General features: G+C 35.1%; 1 protein-coding gene across 5 annotated transcripts in view; it reads left to right on the top strand.

Moving 5' to 3' along the window:
- DMD (dystrophin) overlaps positions 1–21,931 on the top strand; it is a gene marked incomplete at both ends in the record, with an annotated part of 1,256,016 nt that overhangs the window by 807,199 nt on the left and 426,886 nt on the right. For all 5 annotated transcript variants that reach the window (XM_080362523.1, XM_080362521.1, XM_080362520.1 and 2 more), the window contains one exon: positions 20,610–20,785. In XM_080362523.1, coding sequence (XP_080218649.1) covers positions 20,610–20,785 — 176 coding nt within the window. The remainder of the gene's footprint in view (positions 1–20,609; positions 20,786–21,931) is intronic.

Here is a 21,931-nt window from a genome sequence, read left to right as displayed (position 1 = left end):
ACAAAACTTTACCTACTCAAGTTTCAAGTCAAATTCAGCCACTTCAGTCCCTGAGTCAAAGGTCCTGTTCTCACATGATACTTTATATATTTTAAAGTTTGTTATAGAGAATATGACTTGTGCTATTTCAAAATATGCTTCTCTCTAACTAGCTAAACAATGATAATATTTTGGTTTTCCCGTGATATTTTTAAACTGCATAGCATGAAAAACACGCTTAGTGATCAGCAGATACTGAAAGAGGCAATTCACGTCCCAAGTAACTAATAAAATAATCTACACACATATTCCAGTGAAATAGGATCTGTTATTGATAATAGTAGATATACTTTGTGTGAATTTAGAGTTTTTGTTGGGTTTTTATTTGTTTGGTTTTTAAGTATTAAAATGTTATTTTATTTAATTTCATTGATGTTACTGGGTGTTTCAGCCTCAATATTATAAGGACTTCAGTTTTCTTAGGAACAGTGATTAAAGTTAATTCTGTTTCCTCTTACTGCTGTACTGTTTTGAGCCTGTGGATGAACACATCCCTCTTTCGCACTTACAGCATTTCCAAGGATATATGGATGTAGTAGTTCGTCAATAATGTGTGTTTCCTCCTAACAAAATGTGTTTAATTTGTGTTACTTGATCTTCTGACTATAGAATTCAGATGTACGATTGCACCTAAATAAGGTATACTGAAATTTATCATAAATCATATGAAATTATTTTGAGATATGACATTACCTTTTTATACAGTTAAACTGTTGTTCTTGAGTATAACTATGCTAACTAAAACTAGTAAAGTATAAACCTAGAATATAAGAGTAAAATAAATGACAAATATATCTTCTGAATGTCTTTTAAAGACAGTTTAACTCTTTGTACTACTTTTTGGTTACATAACCATATATGTATCTACTCAATTTCTGCAACCAAGTATTTATTTCTAGGCTTTTTAAAAAACAGTATTTTTCCTTATAGCATCCTTGTCCTAAGCAGAAAAAGCAGGCTATGAGAGTGAAATCATAATAATGGGGTAAGTCCCTCAACATAAAAATCAAGATTTCTTTAATCCATCCCAATGATGCCTTTTCAAATCATCTACAAGAAAAAGTTTGAAATTTGCAGGACTATTTCATTCTTGATTGCAGGATGAAATTGTGTAGATATGCTGCTCTGAATTCCATCTTGTAGATTTGTTGACTTTCTTGTGTAACCTATATGCAAAAATATGAAGCCAATGATTATCCTGTTGTCATATGGATGCTGTTTGACCCATATATGCTTCATAAGGCATATGCATTGTAGAACCAATAGGGAAAGACATACTTAGTGTGGGAAGCCTGCTGAAATTGGTGAGAGCATCTTCTGTGACATGTTGCCCACAGCAGAAAGCCATGCTGTGGGCACAGTCCTAGTTAAATGGGATTCATTCTGCCTGGATTCTGTCACTGCTGTGTCGCAATCATTAGAGGACTTAATTTTTTCCCTACCTGCCTCAGTTAACATGTTGTCTTGGCATCACTGAAGAATTTAAGCTCACTGACCTTTCTTCTCTTTAAAAGTGCTGTTAGCCTTCTCAGTGGGAAAAGAACATGTACTCTATGATCTACCTATTTTTATGCCAGTCAATGAAAGCTTGGTTTGCAATTGATCATTTATTTATCAGAAAGAACACTTTGATACTGCCTTGGGTATGTCCAACCTAGTTAGTTATAGTCCATTGTGAAAAGTCCTAATTGTGAGACAGCTATTAAAAAAGTTAGCACAAACCTGCTGTAAATATTGTCCAGCGCCTAGAAATATACTATATCTAGATCCAGGATAGATAGTGGCTATAATAAGTATCAACTGTATTAACTATATTTTGATGTTAGTAGATGAAGGATAGTTATCAGTTCTCCTATCCATCTGTGTTTTTGAAGACATATCGGAGCTTTCTTATTGCTATCTTTGATAAATGCTGTTGCAATGTTGCAGCTATTCCTGATCCAGACCTCTGCCCTTCAAGAAGAAGGGAAAAAAAAAAAAAAGGGAAAAAGGATAGACTATACTTCTTCTGATGAACCTTCTAAACAAAAAGTCATGAATTAGAGATTCATGAACGGGTTATTCTGTTTTCAGCCAATGTATACACTGTATACAATGTATTTGCTGCATAACTGGGAGAAACAGAGGTAACTAGCTGGAGTATACTTTGTACCATAGAGCAAAGAACATTGATGTGTTTGTGCTATCCTGGGGCAAAAGCCTATGAATACAAAAAGAATAAAAGCTGCTTGTATTGCGTGCCAGAAAGATTCATGTGATGATGGCTACTGGAAAGAATGTGGAAAAGGTTGTAGCAACAAAAAAGTACATGTCGCTTAGTAAATAAAATACCAAATCAGATTGATTCGGTCAACAATCTAGTCTTACATTTCTCAGAGATGCTGAGCTCATTTGTAGCAGTGGTTGCTAATGGCAAATGCTCTCAGGTGCTGCAGGACTGCCTGATCCTGACATGACTGCAGTTAGAGGTTCTGTATTCTTTTTTTGTGAAGACAGTAGCAAAGCTGGCTACTGAGCCACAGAGGTGTTAGCCAACAGGTCAGTTCCAACAGTGCTACACAGAATACTGTAGCCCATCTCAACAGCATCTGCAAACAGATCAGCCTTCTCTTCTGTTCTGTACATAAGTACACATAGCATATCCATTGCATTGTCCTCTGACTTTAATGCATGTTTGGACTCAGGATACAAAAAAGGTCATGTTGCAGAATAAGGGGTGAAGACGACAGTTGTGACAGCTGAGATGCAGCAAAATAGCATGACAAGACTGAAGTTCATGTGCAGTATTATAGAATGTATATTTATATAACCATATAAATTACAGAACAGTATGTAATTACATGCACTCCTAAGTGTCTATACATACACATCTATATGCATACACACTTATGAGTTCTTCTTGCAGAGCAGAAAAGATAAAAAAAACAGGAATGGGCACAGCTAACTTAAAACACTTTTGAAATGTGTCCATGTACTCTGGGTATGAGAGCTGCTTAAGAATCAGCCTGAAAAAGAGAGACTTAGAAACCTGAAGGTTAAACACATAGACAAGTACAAATACCCTCAGGTACTCGTAATATTCTAATTTAAATTAATAATGCTTTAACCAGCAAATATTCAATAGCTGATGAGACAGATCTTTTCATTGTAAAGTGAACTTAATAAAAGTGTTCTTTGAGAAGCTAATTGCCTACTGGTAAATTGCTGTTTAAGTAAGACTTCCTGTTGCAAGAGAATTAATAACAGCATCCTACACCAGACCCAGTGTTTTTAAGATTCCCAGTGTGCTGTATGTGATAACCTATTGCGCAGGTAGAATTCTTCTCCATACTGGATGGTGATGTGTGTAACTATATTGTCCTTCGAGACTAGTTCGTATGCAGTTGCTGGTATCTCACTGTTCGGCAGCCTGCTGCAGATAAGAATGAATGATGATGACCTAGATTTTAATGGAAATTTTAGGGTACGTGCAGCGGTAGGGTGCAGTCTTCAGCAGAGAAAAACGAGCTGACTTGCAGGCATGAGGGGTCATCAGGAAAGATAAAGAAATAGGACATATACTCCAGGCTAGGCAAGGCTTTTTAAAGGATATTATGGAAATGAGGAAGAACCAATTTAATTTTGGTAGTGTCAGTCCATTTAACTTTAAAATACAAGGTCAAAGTACTGTGTTTTTTGTAATGATTAAAGGTTTGGGATCTTCTTTTTGTTGGAAACATTGAATGTTTGTGCATCGAAGACTGAAGGTGGCAAAGAATTGAATTTGGAAGCATGAGAATTATGTAGGAGCTCCTCCCAAAACCACATTAGAGACAAAGAGAAATTTGATAATCACTTTTGTTTGCATCCTAGAAGTCAAATTTACTTAAGAAGCCTCTCTTTAAAGTTAGCTTGATCCCCAAACAATAATATATCTTGGTTTTATGTAAAGTCTATAAAAACTACATTAATCATGTAGCCATCTGAAAACCATTCACTCTACAATAAAATCTCAGTGCTTCTGTTCTTAGTGAAACGTAATTTAGCCATTAGATGTGAGACATTACAATGCATCAGGTTTGCAATAGTGTCACAGTTTTTTGAAATGATGATGAATAGGTCAAATTTTTATTCCAAAAACCTCAATCAAACATTTTATTTTTAATGAGAAAAGATGATGCTGTATCTCTCCTGCAGAAGCACATAAATATAAAAACCGGGCTGAAAAATTTCCTGATAGGCTCATCGTTGAAGAGAGGGACAGCATAGATTTGGGAAAACTTTTTAACTTTCCTTTTTTTTTTTTTTCTCTCTAAAGCCAGAACTAATTCTTAATGAGTCTTTAAAAAAACAAACAAGCAAATTATAAGGCAATTCTGTTGCATGTCATACTTGGATATTTTGTTTTGTTTTAAAGGGAAGTGCATGTATTTCTGTATGGTCAGTGGTACATTTCTGTAAAATGTATTTTAAACTTCAGAGATATATACTATTCTAAACAACACATTAACAAATTTGGTACAAACTAGTAATGTAAATGAGAAAGCAGCACAAATACACTTACTCTAACAACATTTCCCAGAGAAGAAAGCAGGCCTGCATGTGTGTTACCATTATGAGTCATGACTGTGAAAGACGTTTGCTTTTAATCTATGTTCCATTTTTTTTTCCTTGCTACATCTAGAATTTTCTCTCAGATCAATGGAAAGAGTGATTTGTCTTTAAAGCCTGGGTTGTTTACATACTATTTTTGGCTCAGCTGAAGTCTTGTCAAAAAGAAAGATTTTAAATCTTGGCACGAGTAAGGACCAAGAAAGTCAATGAAAAGGGGAGGACTGTACCATAGTGCTGCTTTTGTCTTGTGAGGATATTGTTCTTGCTTTCCCTGGCAAGATCCTTCCGTGCTGCTTATCAGATAAAATAAAGGTATAGCAATGGAAATAGGGTATAGAAGAGAAGCTAATATTTAAGGACAGGAAAGATGGTGGTATGATTTTATAATTCAATGTGTTTTTTCCATTTTCAGTTGAAGTGAAGATAACTTGTCTTCTTCCACTATGAAGTAAACTCTCACTGATTCAGAGTTATTCAAATGATTCAAAACACAACACTTATTTAAACAGGAAAAAAAAACAGCTCATCTGTTACGGTTAGACTTAAAACTCTGAACTACAATATGCTTACAGTGATTCAAGGAGTAGGTTGGGCAAGATTCCCCCCCCGCCACCCCAAGGCCCCAAGTGGAGAACTTAAAACAGAATGCATATTTCTGTGAGTGAAAGTTCCCTTTTTCTCTTACAAATTGTAGGAGTGATTTATAATAAGGAATTTCAAACAAGAAAATGGCAATGACACAGTCCTTGGTCTAGGATAGCTTTCTGAAATACTGTTTTATATTTATAGATCTGTTTCTTAACATGCTCTCCTCTGAGGGTTCAAAGCACTTTCTTTTGTCTGACTTAAGTTTCTAGTGGAGACAGTGGATGCTGAGAAAAACAGTATTTTGAGCACGATATCTTTCTAAAGGAATTGTGTTGTCTAGTGTCTCTGGAGTATCTTGAAGAATGTACATTATTTACAAAAACTGTGTTCTCATTTAAAATCCCATTGTGCTATGCATGTTATCACTCTCAGTCCTTCTGGGAAGTATTCTCCTGTCATCATTCCTGTGTGGTTATTTACCTGGACAAGTAGATATCTTCTTGATTCACCACTAGGGAAATGAATTATGTAAGTTCAGTCTTTACAGATGTTATATGGACCAGCACAGTGCTTTTGACTAGTAGCAGAAACTGGAAAAGTTATAAAAAAATTGCTTTTTGTCATCAGTTGCACTTTATATAATCCTCTTCAGTTTCATACCCTTCAGAAAACAGGGAGTCTGGAATAAGGAAAAGTGGAGGTCTCATTCATCTGTAAGCTGTGACTAAGTCACATTTTACCTTTTATTCTGTCTTGTGAATGTCCATTTTCACAGAAACTGTGCAGAACCTCCATTTGCTGGTAACTGTTTCTTTGTCTCGCCACAACTCACTGCAGCTTTTTTCCTGAGGGTTGGTGTTATGTTCATAAGACATTTTCATATTAAGGAGAGTGGAGTTTGACAATCAGCAGTGTCCTTAATTGGGAAGTAATCAAGATTTAGAGCATATGTATCATGCAAAGTGAAACACCTGAGATGCTTCAAGACTAGCTCTCATGGAAAAAAGGCTATTCACAAGTGTAATGGCATGTAAAACAACAACAAGGAAAATCTCAGTGTAGGTTTTTGGCAATAACAATAGAATTAGTTTTGCTTTTAATTATACGCTTGGTTTCCTTTTCTGTCTGGTCACTCGGACGATGCATTTTAGTTCATGTGTTAACTTTGACAAGCTCACTAGATGTTTTGATGGGCTGGTATTTATCCTGCCTTTCTATCTGTCTTTATGTGAAAAGAGATTATTTGCATCTCTTTCATGTTATTTGCTGTTTTCTGATACAGCAATTAATTAAAAGAAAACACTTTAATTTCACTCAAGGATATGTATATGAGAACCACAGATTTAATAATTATGATGCTTTAAGCATTTTCAGATGGCAGCTTCATAACAATGTTTTATTTCAAGACTATAACTCCTAACAGACTCACAGTGGGAGATTTCTGTACAAAAAACATCCTTAGTTGTCCTGTAAAGCAGGAAGCAGAAAAGCCATGAAGAAGTTGTGCGTGAACCTTAGGTGAGCAGTTTTTCCCAATGTCTCCCAACAATACGAGCCCTATGCACAAATGACTGCCGCTGGCCTCCTTGAGCACAAGTGAGGGTTGGGGTTCTGCTGAGCTCCCCACACTTTCTGTTTCTTCTGGGACTGCTGAACTGAGATGACCTGGAGGGATTTTTCAGCCTCTTTTCCTGTGTAAATTGAGCTTATGAGATTTCATTGTCTGTCTTCAGTCTATCTTTCATAGCATGGTCTGTAATGATGTTTTTTAATTCACAGTTCGGTTTTAATGAAATTGGAAGCAGAGGTAGAGCTTCCCAAGTAATTAAGTTCCTACAAGCCTTAGAATATCAGTAGCTGGGTAGGACATGACTCCATGCTGGCACTGAGAGAGAGAACAAGCAGAGGTCAAAAGTTAAACGTTTCCTTGAGTAGCAACCCATGAGCTAAGAAGTGAATGAATCTTGGTCCACAGACTGTCACATACTTACTCTGCCTTGCCTAGTGAGAGAGATGGAAGAACTGGAGCTGTAGTGGGGGTGATAGGAGATTTTGTTGCCTTGTGTTTCTTTTTGTTTGTTTGTTTGTTTTCTTTCCTGCCTTCTCTATGGCAGTTTACTGTAGATGAGAGGGTCTCGAGGGCAAGTGGGCAGTTCTATAGATCACACAATTCTAATTGTTATGAGTTGTCTCATGCAGACACTTGTTCTGTGCATAGGGCAGTTTCTGGTAAATCATGGTGGAGCTCCTCACTGAGGAGCTGGAGAGTGAAGGAGGGTCCTTAATTTTAGTATAACGATAAGATCTATTCCTTATCCTTCAAATCTTGCATGAGAGTAAAACACTAACATTTTCAATACAAGCTGAAAGAGAAACGTGGCTGTTGGCATGCTTACATTGTTTTTTTTTAAATAAGGAAACATTATGAACTATTGCCAGGTAGACATCTGTCAACTCTTGTTTAGAGCTATCAAACTGCACCCCCTATTTGATTATTCTATTCCATGCCCAGCAAAATTGTTCACAGTGGTGGATTCTCAAAGGCATGCACACTCAATCCTGTAGCCATTAGTGATTCTACAGAAGAACAGCAATAGAGAAGTGCAATTTGTATCTAAACAAATATTTCACTATTTTGTGTTAAGGTTAGAATTTCACGGCCAGCCTTCTGCAGAAGCTATATAATGTATACTGTGTATTAGGTATGAAGTTTTATGATGGACTGAAGAAAAATACTTTATTTCTGATAAAAATTACTGTGAAGCAGAACTATGTGCAGCTAGAGGAAAAACTCGATCAGAATTATTCAGAAAACTGTAAATACTTAATTCTGCCCGAAGTATTTTGCGGCATATGCTAAGTACAGTTTGATCTATTCTCATTTTTAAGCAACAAAATCAGTTTTGAAGGCTGCAAAGTGGCAGTTTAAGTTGTTTCCTAGTGATTTATTAAATTATTGGCAATATTTAGCTTTGTCTGACTTCTTAGATGGGATTACAGTGATTTATTGACTGACTTTGAGAGATGAGGTAGATCTTTTGCCCTTCAGCTAGAAATCAATATATTAATTTTGAACCAAAAGAAATTCTTCTGCCATTGATAACCATTTCCTCCTGCTGTGAGAGGTGCTGCAATTCAGAAAATAACTTTATTGGTTCTATTATAATTTTGAGCAGACCACTAGAATAGCATTACTCCTGGTGACATTTTTGTGTGTTTATTCTTATTGTATTATTTTTAGTATGAATACAAAATAAGTAGACAAAATCATTTGTATATGTGTAGTCATTTTAAAATTCATATTGGGAGAAAATGTTACATACTATAATACAAGATAGAACTCTTTTGTAATAAAACTTAATTTTCACTTGGGTTGAACTGAAGGCTTCTGTATGTCATAGCTCTTTGATGGGATGTAATGTGCTTTTGTCATCTTATGGTTATAAAACATAGTAATTTCAATCATCTAAAATCATGTTGTCACTAAAAAATGAATTATTTATTTGCAAAGTAAGTATTTATTTAAAGCAAAATGAAATGTACTAACTGAAAATAAGGCCCAGCATAGAAATTCAGTATGAAATTTAAGCATACAAATTTTTGTACAAAACCAAGGAAACTCCACAAAATTCCCTGAATAAAACCAATGTTTCTTTGTAAAACACAGTGATTTTCCTGTGGGAAGCACAATGTAGATAAAATAAGAAGGTAGTGGTCAATATCTTTCTCTTAACACAACACTCTTACAAACTGTATTCATGCTTTATTAAAATAATCCAGTATTAATATACTGTTGGTATATTGCTTTTATTCTCAGACAATACCACAGACAGTAACTGAATGTCATCAAAATGAGCTATAAATAGCAGTGGTTTAATTCTACCTTGTCTTTTCTAAACTACTTGTGACTATGCTTAAATAGTACAGTTTTAGAAACTCTGAAGTTAGCAGACATTATACATTATTCCTAGAAAGTGAAAGGAGGCTGATTTTTACTTAATTGTGTGTGTGGCTTTCCCAGGCAAGTTTATGTGATACAAGTACATGTCTTTTTCCACAAAGCCACTTTGTAGGAACCTTGTTCAGGGTGTTACTGAGTGCCCTTAGCATCCCTGAACTAGGAAAGGCAAACATGTTAAACAACTTAGTTTCACGCTTGTGCTTCCTATGTTTGCATGTGTCAAATCTACAGTAAACCACCATAGCCTTGTTAAATACTTCCTGAGAGAAAGAAGTGTAAACAAGGAAATTTTTTTGATTGGGGCTGTAACAAGACTATGAAATAGTGACACATCTTCAGGAAGAGAAATAATGTTTCCTGAGTTACTATTCAGGCCAATGTTTTTGCTTCCCGTCTCCCTTTCCTTAGTCTGTTCTCAACACATATTTATCTCAGATTTGATACAGCTGTTTCGATATTACCTCTGGCTGAAGAGGTGAAAAGAGTCAAACTGAAGTTAATCATTTTCCGGCAGAGTACTAAGTATCCATAAAATTTATCACAACTGATTTGATTTTAATGAATTACTTTCTTGTTGATAAAGTGTTTAATGTATTGCTTTGTTGAAAATAAAAAAAACAAAAACCAACCACTTTTAATGTGTGTGTGTATATATATACATTTATTTTTTTCATTATTATTATATTTTTTAATATTTCTAAGCCTTGATGTTTAATACTCAGCCTGCTTCTCTTCACCTGAAAGATCAGGATGTCAAGTTGTTTTTTTCCCACTGAAGGCAAATTTTCCAATAAACATATTGATTTGTATGTTGAAAGCGCGCTGCTGTACTGAGAAAAATGTAAGCATTAAAAATGCAATTAACATCAGTTCCTGAAAGTCTTATTTTGTTTTTAATATCAAGTACTTTGAAGCAAGCTGATGAATTTAGTAATCAGAAATGAAATTATGGGAATATGTAAATTGGACATCCCTTGAGTAGCAACACTGGCATGCTTAAGAAAGCATTTGAATTAATAAAAGATCAGACCCCAAATGCTATAGTTGTGCTCGGAAGAAGGAACAAGATGGATACACAGTCTAACTCTAATAGATACTGAAAAAATAGAGGGTAGCGGAGGTAGCAAAACACCCCAGTGCATGTCATAGGAAGTAAAACCAGTATCTTTTAATTAACATGACTCAATTGGGACAGAAAGCCTCTTCTCAGACAGCACCAAAAGAGCTAAAGCAGCATCTCTGGGGAAGCCAGAGGTGGTGGAGATACAAAATGCAAAGAAAGGACCAGCAAGATCAGAACAGAGGAAGAATGATGATGATGCGATAGCGTCTTACAAACTGGTTGGTTTGTCATCTGTCCGTCACCACTTATATTCTCCCACCAGTCATTATTGCTCAGAGACTTGGGGCAAACTCTGCCTTAATGGTGATGGGGAGGAGGAGGAGAAACACAAGGTGGACAGTTAATTCTGGCTGCCAAAATCCTCAGCTAAATTATTGGGTAGGGATTTTTGGGTCTGTCCTGAGGTCAAGACAGTTGACTTTACACTACACTATACTTTGAGCAGAAAGCAGGGCAATAACTTTGTCGCTATAATCAGACTTTCTCCTGTTTTTGAAAATTAGTATTTCTGCTAGTTGGCTTATTTTTTCTAGTTTTAACCTAACTGAAATTTCAGGCAATATTTGAGCTTTGCCTACATTATCTCATTGAACCAGGGCCTGTGGTTTGTCCAGATATTGTTTTCATGTGAGACTATGATGCAGCAATGTATAACGGGTAAGTTATTAAGTGAGGCTGTACATGGTACCTCATACCATTTTACTTCCTTTGCACTCGAATCTGTCTCTATGTAAACAGTTGCCAGCCCAAACCGACTCATCTTCTTACCTATCACACTAATTCTTCACAACTGGGAAGCCACTTTTGCTGTCTGGGATGTTACCCAGGGTACAGTTATTCCTTTATGACTTGCTACAGTTGCAGTCAAGTCAGAATGCAGTCCAAGGCTTTTTGCCATTGTTTTTTCCTTTTAAGTAGGCACGACATCTTTAGTGGTTGGTTTTCCTACCTTATCTGATACATGACTGATTTTTGGGCAGTTTCTATAGAATAAAGAAATATTCAGAAACATTTCTTATGCCTGTCAAAAAGTATTTTTTAATATTAGTGATGTAGAACAAATATGTATGGATTTTCTGATTGAAAAAATGCATATACTATTTTAACTTCCTTTAAAATGAAGTGTGAAATGTGTGGATGGAAACTCAGAAATTGAGAGTTATATAAACAGCCTGTCAATTGCTGGAAAGGGACAATATCTGCAGTAGTTTGTCTTAAAGGGAAGCTATAAATGACCAGCACCAGAGACTTGTTCAATATTTCCAGGACGATGTTATTTTTTTCATAGTCAGAGGCACTAACAAATGACAATCTAGTAATTTTAAAAGAAAGGGGTCATATATAACAGCTTAAATATTGTGATTGAAATGCAAGCAGGTTGCTGAGGCACATGCATTTATTCCAGTGTTACCAAGTTAAAGACTAGGGGTGGGGCTTTCAAGGTATAGATTCCATAGGAAAGCAAACAGAAGTTTTCTAGTTTTTGAAAGATAGCAGGTGTATGGGACATAAGTTAGGTTATGCAAGTGTATGGATATTTCTGTAAGAATCAGGAAAAGCTGTGAAGTCGTGAAAGTGTAATAAGTATCTGCTTTTAATTTAAGAAAAAACAATTTATTTAAATATGGCACAAAAATGAAAAACTGTGTTCCCATTGAGTTGGAATAAAATAAAATCATGTATTTAGTTAAAAAAGCTGGCCTGATATTAAGGTAATTCCATCAGCATTGCTGACGTCCTTGAAAACTTAAGGATAGGCTATGTTTGAAGAAACTAGGCCATGCTGTTATTTTTAATGTACTGGGACCTATTATGTGAGTAGTTTGATTTGTGATAGCTGGAAAGTGATTGACAATGGAGGGTGCAATTTTTCTTATCATTGACATTGTTTATTCAGTTATAGCTTTGCAGTACAGGTAAAATATCAAAATGTTGTAAATATCATAAACTGCACATTAGATATGGTATCAAATCAGGCCACGGTCCCAAGTTAGTGTAGAGGTAAATAGAAAAGTTCTTTAATAGAGGCTTGTTTTTACATTTTGGTGCTAAGTCAATATGAAAACTAATGTATTTCAGTGGCATACACTTGTACTATAAAATCAGTGAGCTGTTTTTTCAACTTATAGTTCAATTTTAGGTATTTAACCTGAAGCACTATAGTTAGAATGCTGTAGAAATGGATTTTTTTTCAGAAAAAGAAGTATCTTCTCTCTCCCTGCAGTATTTCTAAATCAGTTCTAAAATTAAGTAGAATTAATATAACAATAAGAAGGAACTGTGTGATTTGGATTAGAAACACAAAATAGACCTCTGGTCATTCACTTTACAGTTTAATATAGAAATTACTTTCATCACAATTTTGTGTCGCTTTAGAAAAGGAAGTGAAATGCAGATTTAAAGGAATATGGCCCATTTTAACAATTACATCTCACTGGAAATAATGGTAGAGATGGACTTTCTTGTTTATTAATCTGCTGGTGAATATCTTTATACAACCTCAAGGAGTTAGGCGATTGCAAAGTGTCAGCATTTGGAAACAATACCATTTATCTAAATACTTTTCAATAAAATGACTAAATTGCCATGGTCAGCTCTCATCTGAACCAATAATATGTCTTTTTTCAATGCTTTTGAGGCCCAGAGAGTGCTTTGTAACTTTCTGTACAGGCAAGGTTAAAGGAAATCAAACACAAAAGTGTAATGCACGGATTTTTGTAACACCTTTGGGTGGGGGTAAGAGGCAGCTTTTAGAACTGCAGTTGCTCAGCTGTTGCTTTCAGAAGATTTTCAAGAGCCAATATCAAGTTATTCTAAACTCCAAGTTGTATCATTCTAAGAGGAAAGGAAATTGAGACAACATTGATTAATGTTTTCAAAATAGGTTAATCCCAGTAGGTATAAGTGAGAGAAAATTTAAGTTTGCAAGCCTTTACTTCCTCTTTCCTTTCTTACTCCTGTGAATTTAAAGGTATGAGAAACTTCAATTAGAAGAAGAGACAAATTCAGGTTAACTTATTTTCATTACAGTCAGCAGGGAACCAGACAAAAGTTTCACTTGATCTTCTCATAAACCAGATTGTCACCTTGGTGAAATTGATAATAATTGGTCCTACCAGGCAATATCTACCTCTCAAGAGCTAATTATGAAGGAAAATCAGTAAGTATTAGTAAGAACTGGAGATGCATTTGGACTTATAGTTGATAACAGCACAGGCATTAGTGACAAGAACCTCAAATTACTGTAGCGGGGTCTCCTATGAAGACAGGCTGAGACAGTTGGGGTTGTTCAGTCTGGAGAACAGAAGGCTGTGGGGAGACCTTATAGCAGCCTTCCAGTACCTAATGGGGACCTAAAAGAAAGCTGGAGAGAGACTTTAAATTGAAAGGGGGCAGATTTTCATTAGATATAAGGAATAAATTCTTCCCCATGTGGGTGGAGAGGCACTGGAACAGGTTGCCCAGAAGAGCTGTGGATGCCCCATCCCTGAAAGTGTTCAAGGCCAGGCTGGATGAGACTTTGAGCAACCTGGTCTGCTGGAAGGTGTCCTTGCCCACGTGAGTGGGTGGGAACTATTAATAGATGATCTTGCAGCCTAAACCATTCTATGATTCTGTAAGTTGAAGTGTGAATTTACTAGGCTATTGCAGTATAGAAGACCACTGCTTTCTGAAGGACAGCAGGCTAGACTAAAGAATTCGTACAGGTAAAATACAGGAATTTCAGACCTTATACTTTATTTTGTGAAGAACAAATTTGTCTTTGTTCTAGAAGGAAGAGATGCAGTCAAGCGTTAAAATCTGGAAGACATTAAGACTTCTAAACAAATCTGGGACTCTTTCTGAATAGAAGCTTCTAACAGACTATGAGAAGTAGTATATCTCCATTTAGTTTGTTAAAAAGTATAATTGTGGAGTTTCATTGTAACCACACTTCTCTGTGTACAGTAACAATCATCGACAGGTCCTTGTGTTTTTTTTAATTAAACAGCATCAAAATATAAGAAAAAAAAAAAAAAAAAAGTAATATCCAAGCAAGATGGAATAGTAGTTTCCTAAGGCTCTCCAACCAAGCAGTTTGCATGCTAAATGAAGCAAAATTTTTGTTTTTTATAAACTATTATATAAGCTGATGCTTACACAACAAATAATTCTAATAACAATTTTAGTAAAATAAGGTGAGAATGAAATGTCCTTGTTGTTTTACAATATTTATTTCTTACTCATCAAACAGATTTGCAGCAATTTTCTTTTCCTTTGGTTTCTCATGTTTGGTTTCTCATGTACAACCTGGTTTGTTGTACAAACCCAGTACAACTGAAAAAATGATCCCAGTTTTTCTCTACAGGTAGAATCTGCCCAGAGCCTACTGTCAACTCTTTCAAATGCTGCTCTTTTCACAGACTTGATAATAATATTCAAACCAAGATAATTCCTATAGTTTATGCTAAGAAGAAAACATTTCTCTTTGAATTATTGTCAACTCCTTAGCAAACATTGCCTTAAATTTTTTTACTTTTTTTCATCTCTTGCATCTCTATCAGCTACCCTGAGATTCCATAATTCATACTATAATAATAACAACACAAAAACAAACATAATGCACACATAATAATGAAGATTGCACAGTTGCTTATAGCAAAACAACCTAGGAAAAAACATCTACTTTTTGTTGATAGTTTTAATCCCCCAAAAGTGCCTGTAATGTGTCTCCAGATTAAATCAATGTGATTTAACTGTCTGGAAAATTAATTTCTTCCTTGTTTCTAATAGAATCTTGAACAGAGGTACGTACTTTTAATGGGCAAATTCATTTTGGTAACCAAATGCTAGCAAATTGTATTTGGGATAGTTTTCTACCAAATGTTTTCACAGCACTCTGATTTATATTGCTGCATCTGCGTAGACACTCTTATGTCAACCTTATGCTTTTAAACAATTTGAGGAAGCAGAGAGATTTATGCAAATGACTGAATCATAGTACATTAATGTCAAATTCAAGACTGCAGATTTCTAAAGTTGGTGCATGATATGTTTACATGAATTTAGGATCTGTAGCTTACCCTAAATTAAGGAAAGGCAATACAATTTTATTTTTTTTTTTTCCTGAAAACATTTTGTGCCAGCTAGTGCCTCTGACAGAAATTAGCTTCTTTGTGGTGTTTCTTCATGTTGCTACAGGGCTTTTCCATAACAATAAATTATTGTTAAGCATGTTTGTCTACTACAATAGAAAGAGGAAAATACTGGTAGGGTTGCTCATAGAATAGTTTATGATTAAGTTTAACACTAAAATGCTATTTCATTCAATGACATGCGGAAATGAGATTGTAGGAAGAATTGCATGACGTATGTACAATTAACTAACAAATAATAAATAAAGGCAAAGAAATGATGCCATTTTTGTACCCACTTAGGTAAGTGGGTAAGAACTCTGAATGTTTAAAATTAATAATACAGGAAAAGCAATCAAACTGGTTTACTTCAAATCATCATCCACTCAAATAATTTTCTTTTTCACTATTTTAATTATTACCAGGAATCTGTCTGAACCAATAATGTTGTTGTCATTGTTGTTTTACCTGGTCAGTTGTCACAAGCATTGTGAATGGCATGAGGAAAAAAAATGTGGCACCTGGGGATGTCATGGTGTAAGGAATTTTCCTTGACACTGGTTGGTAAAATTTTTCATCAATTATATAAGTTACTTCTCTTTGTCTACAAAAAGTTTAATCATAGTTTCTCAGGACAAAAATAACAAAGTGTAACAAACTCTTGATGATATTGATGATGGTAGATTAAGCAAATGTGTAGTATCATTATGACAAAATAGATACTGAACTGTGAATAAGTGTCCACTAAGTGTTTGTGGAGGGAAACACCACAAAAACCTCCTTCAAATAAAAAAAATCTATACAACTAAAGGACTTTTTATAATTACATATTATTTATGCAGTAGATAAAATTGTTTGATGTAGGATTGGATTTGATGAGATAACTTTTTGACAGTTGTATTTGTTCATGGTGAAATAAGGTTACTGGCAGCTGTCTAAACCAAGAAAAAGGCACAGTCAGGGCTTTAAAAAGAGAATGCAATGTCAGTGAGGAGCATATTGTTTGCTTTCATTTTGTTAGGTAAAATAGTGTGATTGAATCAACAGGAGTATGTTGCTGCATTTTAAACACATGTGTTACGAGATGATTCACAAAGAATCAGCCTGCTCCACACAAAGTAAAGGCATTTTTAGGTATCCAAAACTATTATCTACTGGATCTTGATCCATAAAAATGTCTCTAAAGTCCATGTGCAGTTTTTCTACAACTGTGTAGAAATTTGTGTAGCGTAACTCTTAGATGTCATTTAACTGAGCATCATTGCGTGTTCTGTTAATAACCTGACTTAAAGATATACACTGATCATCCATATTCAGGAGAAAGTTTCTTTGGCTCCTTGAATGATACACTTTCTTAAAACTATGGAAAGAACATTAAAAGAAAAAGGGTGCGACAACTATTGTTGCAATTTTTAATCTGACAGAATTTCTAAACTTTACTTTGATGTGTCATTCCCTACTTATTTATGCTTGGGTATTACAAGAAAGAAAAATTATAGTGATTGGTATCTATATTATAATCTGCTTTTCTTAGTAGCTAAAAATGCAACATGGTGAAAACACAAAGTACGTAGACGTATCTGCAATCCACTCAAAATTATGATTAGCTCGGTATGTACAAATATGATGAAGTCTTGTCTTTTCTGAGTTGTTTTATTTTTAATAGCATATAAACATCCCATTTTTAAATGTTTGTTTGCTCACTGTGTCTGCAAAGTGATTACAAACTGTATAATTGCAAGTACAAGTATCTTGACCTAAGGAAGCTGCGAATCCAGAGGGCGAAGTGCCTTTTCACTTTGCCGTTTCTGTGCAAAAGGGTGAAATGTGAAGTGAAACTACAAGAAGCAGATTCAAACAGCATTCCTTCTGTGGGGGACAATGTCAGCAGGTTCAATGTCAGCGTAAGACTGTGGGGGACAACTCCTTGTAGGCTCCCAGCACCTTGCCCTCATGCAGGTGTGTGTCCAGGATAGAGAGGGAATGAATAGGGAACTATAGCTGTTGACAAGTTGTAGATACTGAATGTAAGTAGTGAAAAGACTGTGGTTCATAGCTCTGGGATGAGTGCGTGAAAACATGAGTTTGAGCAAAATAGTTAAAAACACTTCTGTCCACTTTAAACAAAACTACTTTAAAAAAAAAAAAGAACAACTAAATGGGTTAATGGGTTGCTGTGTTTTGTGTGGTACCCGGTAGCAAGAATAATCTGCTTTTTCTTAGGCCATGGAATCTAGACAAACTTCATCAGCACATGTTGTTTCAGTTTCAGAATGTGAAGAGTGTAAAATGTATAGAGCACTTGGGAAAAAAAATGAAATCTCAAATTGGCATTTTCATGGTGATCTGATATCCAGATGGCTAGAGTCCTTTCATGATCTCATGGAAGTTCACACTTCTCCTTCCTACACATACTGCACAAGGTTCCCATTTTGGCAACAGGGGTCTTAAGTTCAAAGACCATTTCTGTCATTGAGCTAGCTATTTTCTCTTTTTACTTTATATAATATACCACGGAAAAATCAGAAAATTCCCTTGGTCAATTTTACATCAACTGAAGTAAGTGTGGAAATCATATAATAGTGTTGATTTTTTGTTGGTGGTGGTGTTTTGTTTTTGGTTTGGTTTTTTTTTTGTTTTGTTTTCGTTTGGTTTGGGTTTTTTTGGTGAGTTTTTATGCTAGGGGAGGGAGAAAAACTAATTTAAGATACTGTGAATGCAGGAAAAGGGCTCAGGAAGAGTATTTAAAGAGGTTTGTAATTAGCATTTTATTTTCTAATAATATACTGACTGGTGATTATTTGCCATTTAGAAAGGCTGATGCAAAGATAACCTCAAATTTCTACAAATTTTAATTCTGGACACTTTAGAGTTCAAGGACTAGAATTTCCCCTCTTTCCTTTCCTTGCCTTGATCTCCTATTCCGTAAGTAGAGGGGTTTTTTGAGGTGGGTTTTTTTTGTGTGTAAGTTGTATGGATATTAAGTTCATTCAGTTACATGCAATAGCACATTTTTTTCAGATGACTCACTGGAAATAAACCACTTATTGTGATATATTTTTCCTTAGACTGGACATCTTATTGTACTGATTTACCAGTGTATTTCTCCCTATTGCGTAATGCAAAGGCTCTTGCACTAAAATCAACATGAAATACAATGAATGAGTACAAAAACCAAAATATTAATTTTAAGCTGGGCATTACCAAAACTGAGGTGTGTATTGGAAAGACCAGTGACTTTTCTGCCTCACAATAATAGAGAATATTTGCATTTAGGCAAACTACTTGTCCATAACTGCTATTTACTCCTAATAGAGAATTGTGTACCTCAAAATAACAGCCAAAGGTTGGACCAGGTATTATTGTATTACTGTGCATCGTAGAAAGACAAGAAAATCTGATACCTCATAGAGGTTTTTCTGGGTCTTAGAAGGTCTTGTAGCTTCTGCTACAGTAGTATCTTGAAATCTTACATGTTCCGCAGGCAAAGCAAAGTGTGCTGGAACACTTTGGGCCAGCAGGTTGCTTGAGGCGACGTGACTGGGCGGTTGTAGCTTGCTAGGATCCAGCAGAAAAAAAGTTTTCTCGTCTTGTAAAAACATAGTAAAACAGTCTGCAGATTATTGCAACTGTGGGGAAATGCCGCAGCAGCGAGCTGCCATTGACCTCTGTGTCCCTGGTTGTGCTGCTGTTGGTGTTCAAAATGTTGGTTTAAAATTTGTGCAGAAGTTGGGATAGGACATGCACCTGACTTTCTGCACTTCCACGCATTAGTAACTGGCAACTGAGGTGTGGTCATATTAAAACAAATTAACTTCAGGTATGGTTCAGTTTGTGAACTTTCAGTCATAATCTCATGCCTGAAGATCTAATGCACATGATATATTAAAAAGGCATGAATAGTAGTCATGTTAATCTTATACATTCCTGAAAGCTGTATCCTGTCCATTTTAACCAGTTCATGGATAAATTTAATGTTTGTATGCAGACTTACTAACTTGCTTATTTAGAAAGAGAAGACAAACATATAATGTTGTTCCAGAGTGTGATATGCTAAAATATTTTGTTTCTTCCTGAAAAGGTAGATTTAGCGTTTTGCTTGAAAGCTTTTGTGTGTAGATAAGATTCAGACACACTTCCTCAGGTTGTGAAACCTATCATAAGTATGAATTGTTGAAGTTATTTCAGTTTCTGCTTATTTTAGCAGTAAACTGTTGAAAATTATTTTCCACTTCCCTGCTTGTACATTTTGAGGAATTCAAGGAAAAAATTACTCATGCTCTACTGATGATTAAAGATATGAAAAGGCTGATTTCCTTATTTATAAGTATGAACTTTCTTAAACAGACATACAGTATTTAAATCTAAGCTACAGATTCAGAACTGTGGCTTTCTTAAACACAGTGTAAGGTAGCAACAGGTATGATAGCTTTTTATGATAAAAGGTGTAGAAAATATATTTTAATGCATTTAGTAAAACTTAGAAAATGGTTCATCTTGGTTATCTTTTGGTAGATTTACATTTTGCTGTGTAAGTAGAAACAATGTAAGTAATACTTTTCCTTAGAAGTGTAGGTTCCCTCTTCCATGTGCCCCAATACTACCCTGCCTGCCAAAAAAACAAATGAACTCCAAACCAAACCAACTCCTCCCAATACACACAAAAAAGAAAACAAACATGCACAAAAAGCCATGGGAGAATGGATTATCAGGCTTCGCACAACTGAAGTCAAACGTGTTCTTAATGGAATCAATAGAAGTACTTCAAAGAGTCTTTGGTTTCTTGAGATTGCTTATTTGTGTTGATGGCTAATAGGAACTCCAAACACTGCGCACTTTAAATTTTAAAGTGCTTCATAGGCTGTTAAATAAATATGATTTGTATCTTTGGAGGTAGAAAAGTAAATTTGTTGCAAGTTTTTCTTATTAATCAATCTGCAGAATATTACTGTAATAATCTCTAGCAGACAAGAATACAGGGGGAAGAAAAAGACTGCAGAGATGCACTGAAAGGTACTTGTTACTGAAACATGAGATGTATCTTTCTGTCTACTTGGCTTCGTATTTTTCATTTAGAATTCAGAGGAGAGCTCAAAGTTTCACCTCTTTCCATCTGGCCAGTATGCGATGAAGGGTTTTGTTTCATGTTTGACATTTTTATGAATACATATATACATTTGGTAATTTTCAGGAGCTCCAGGATGACATTGGGCGACAGCAAGCTGTTCTCAAAGCATTGAATGTAACTGGTGAAGAGATTATTGAGCAGTCGTCAACAGCAGATGCTAAGGTGCTGAAGGAACAACTGGAAAGTTTGAATACCCGGTGGCAGGAGATCTGCAAACAATTGGTGGAGAAGAAAAAGAGGTAGGTTAAAAAAGAGCATAAATACTGTGAAGTTATTATTGGTTATTTTAGATTTGCTTCTGGCATTCAATGAAGCTCTCAACTTCTAGTGTTTTCATATTCATAACAAATTATCAATAATAAAATTTCATATCCCTGATCTTTTTTTCAAATTCTTTTTTCCACTTATTCCTGTCAGTGGCCACCACTCCCTTCCATATTCCACACTTATAATTCCACTTCTAATGTTAAAAAACAAACAAACAAAACAAAAAACCCAACGAAACACAAACAAACTTGATTGCTTGGTTGAAAGTAGAACAGAATGGAGCTTCATTTATGTAATGTACAGTCTTTTTAACGTCTTTCTATTTGATAGTATGTAATTAAAATATCTCTCAGTAGTACTAATAATACCTTAGCTAATTGATACATTTAATCCTAATCTAATGCACTTCTTATCATTACTGCCATTAATATCTGCATTTCATAGGTTAATTTAATGTTATTTGTAATCACTTCTGGATCAATTTAACTCAGATACTAGGCTGAAACTGACATGGCATTCTGCTTTAAAATACAGTCTCTGGTAAAGCTTTCTTCATGCATGTTTTTTAAAAATCAAAATATTCCTTATTAAGGTATGCTTGACATTTGCTAGGAGAACTAGTAACATGCAGCACTTTTTTTTTTTTTTACTTCTGATGTGTCATTTATCTTTGTTTTCAGTTGTGGGGCAAAATCTGTGAAAATGTTTGCCTGAGTATATATATACATATAAACTATATATTTACACTATATATACTATACTATAAACTATGCATATACTATATAAACTATATAAACTATATATATACACTATATAAACTATATATACTATATATACTCTCCCTATATATGCCTATATATATATATATATATATACTTACTGCTCTTCACAAAGTTGTTAAACTACATCACAATGAACTCAGACATTTCCATGTGGTTTTGGGCCATGATCCTTCCCTTCCTCCGTGGGAATGATTTCCTGCTGTGCCTTTGTCTCCTGCTGTTTTTTAGAGGTGGTTATTCTAGCACTCCTTGAAGGGTCAACATTTTGAACAAAACTGTTAAAACTACAAATAATCACCAAAAGTAAAGTCATGTTGAAAAGAGAAACTAATTCCT

This window comes from Nesoenas mayeri (genome assembly GCF_963082525.1).
Source record: "Nesoenas mayeri genome assembly, chromosome: 1".
NCBI lineage: Eukaryota > Metazoa > Chordata > Aves > Columbiformes > Columbidae > Nesoenas > Nesoenas mayeri.
The sequence above is the reverse complement of the archived record's forward strand: the minus strand, read 5'-3'. Positions and strand labels throughout refer to the sequence as shown.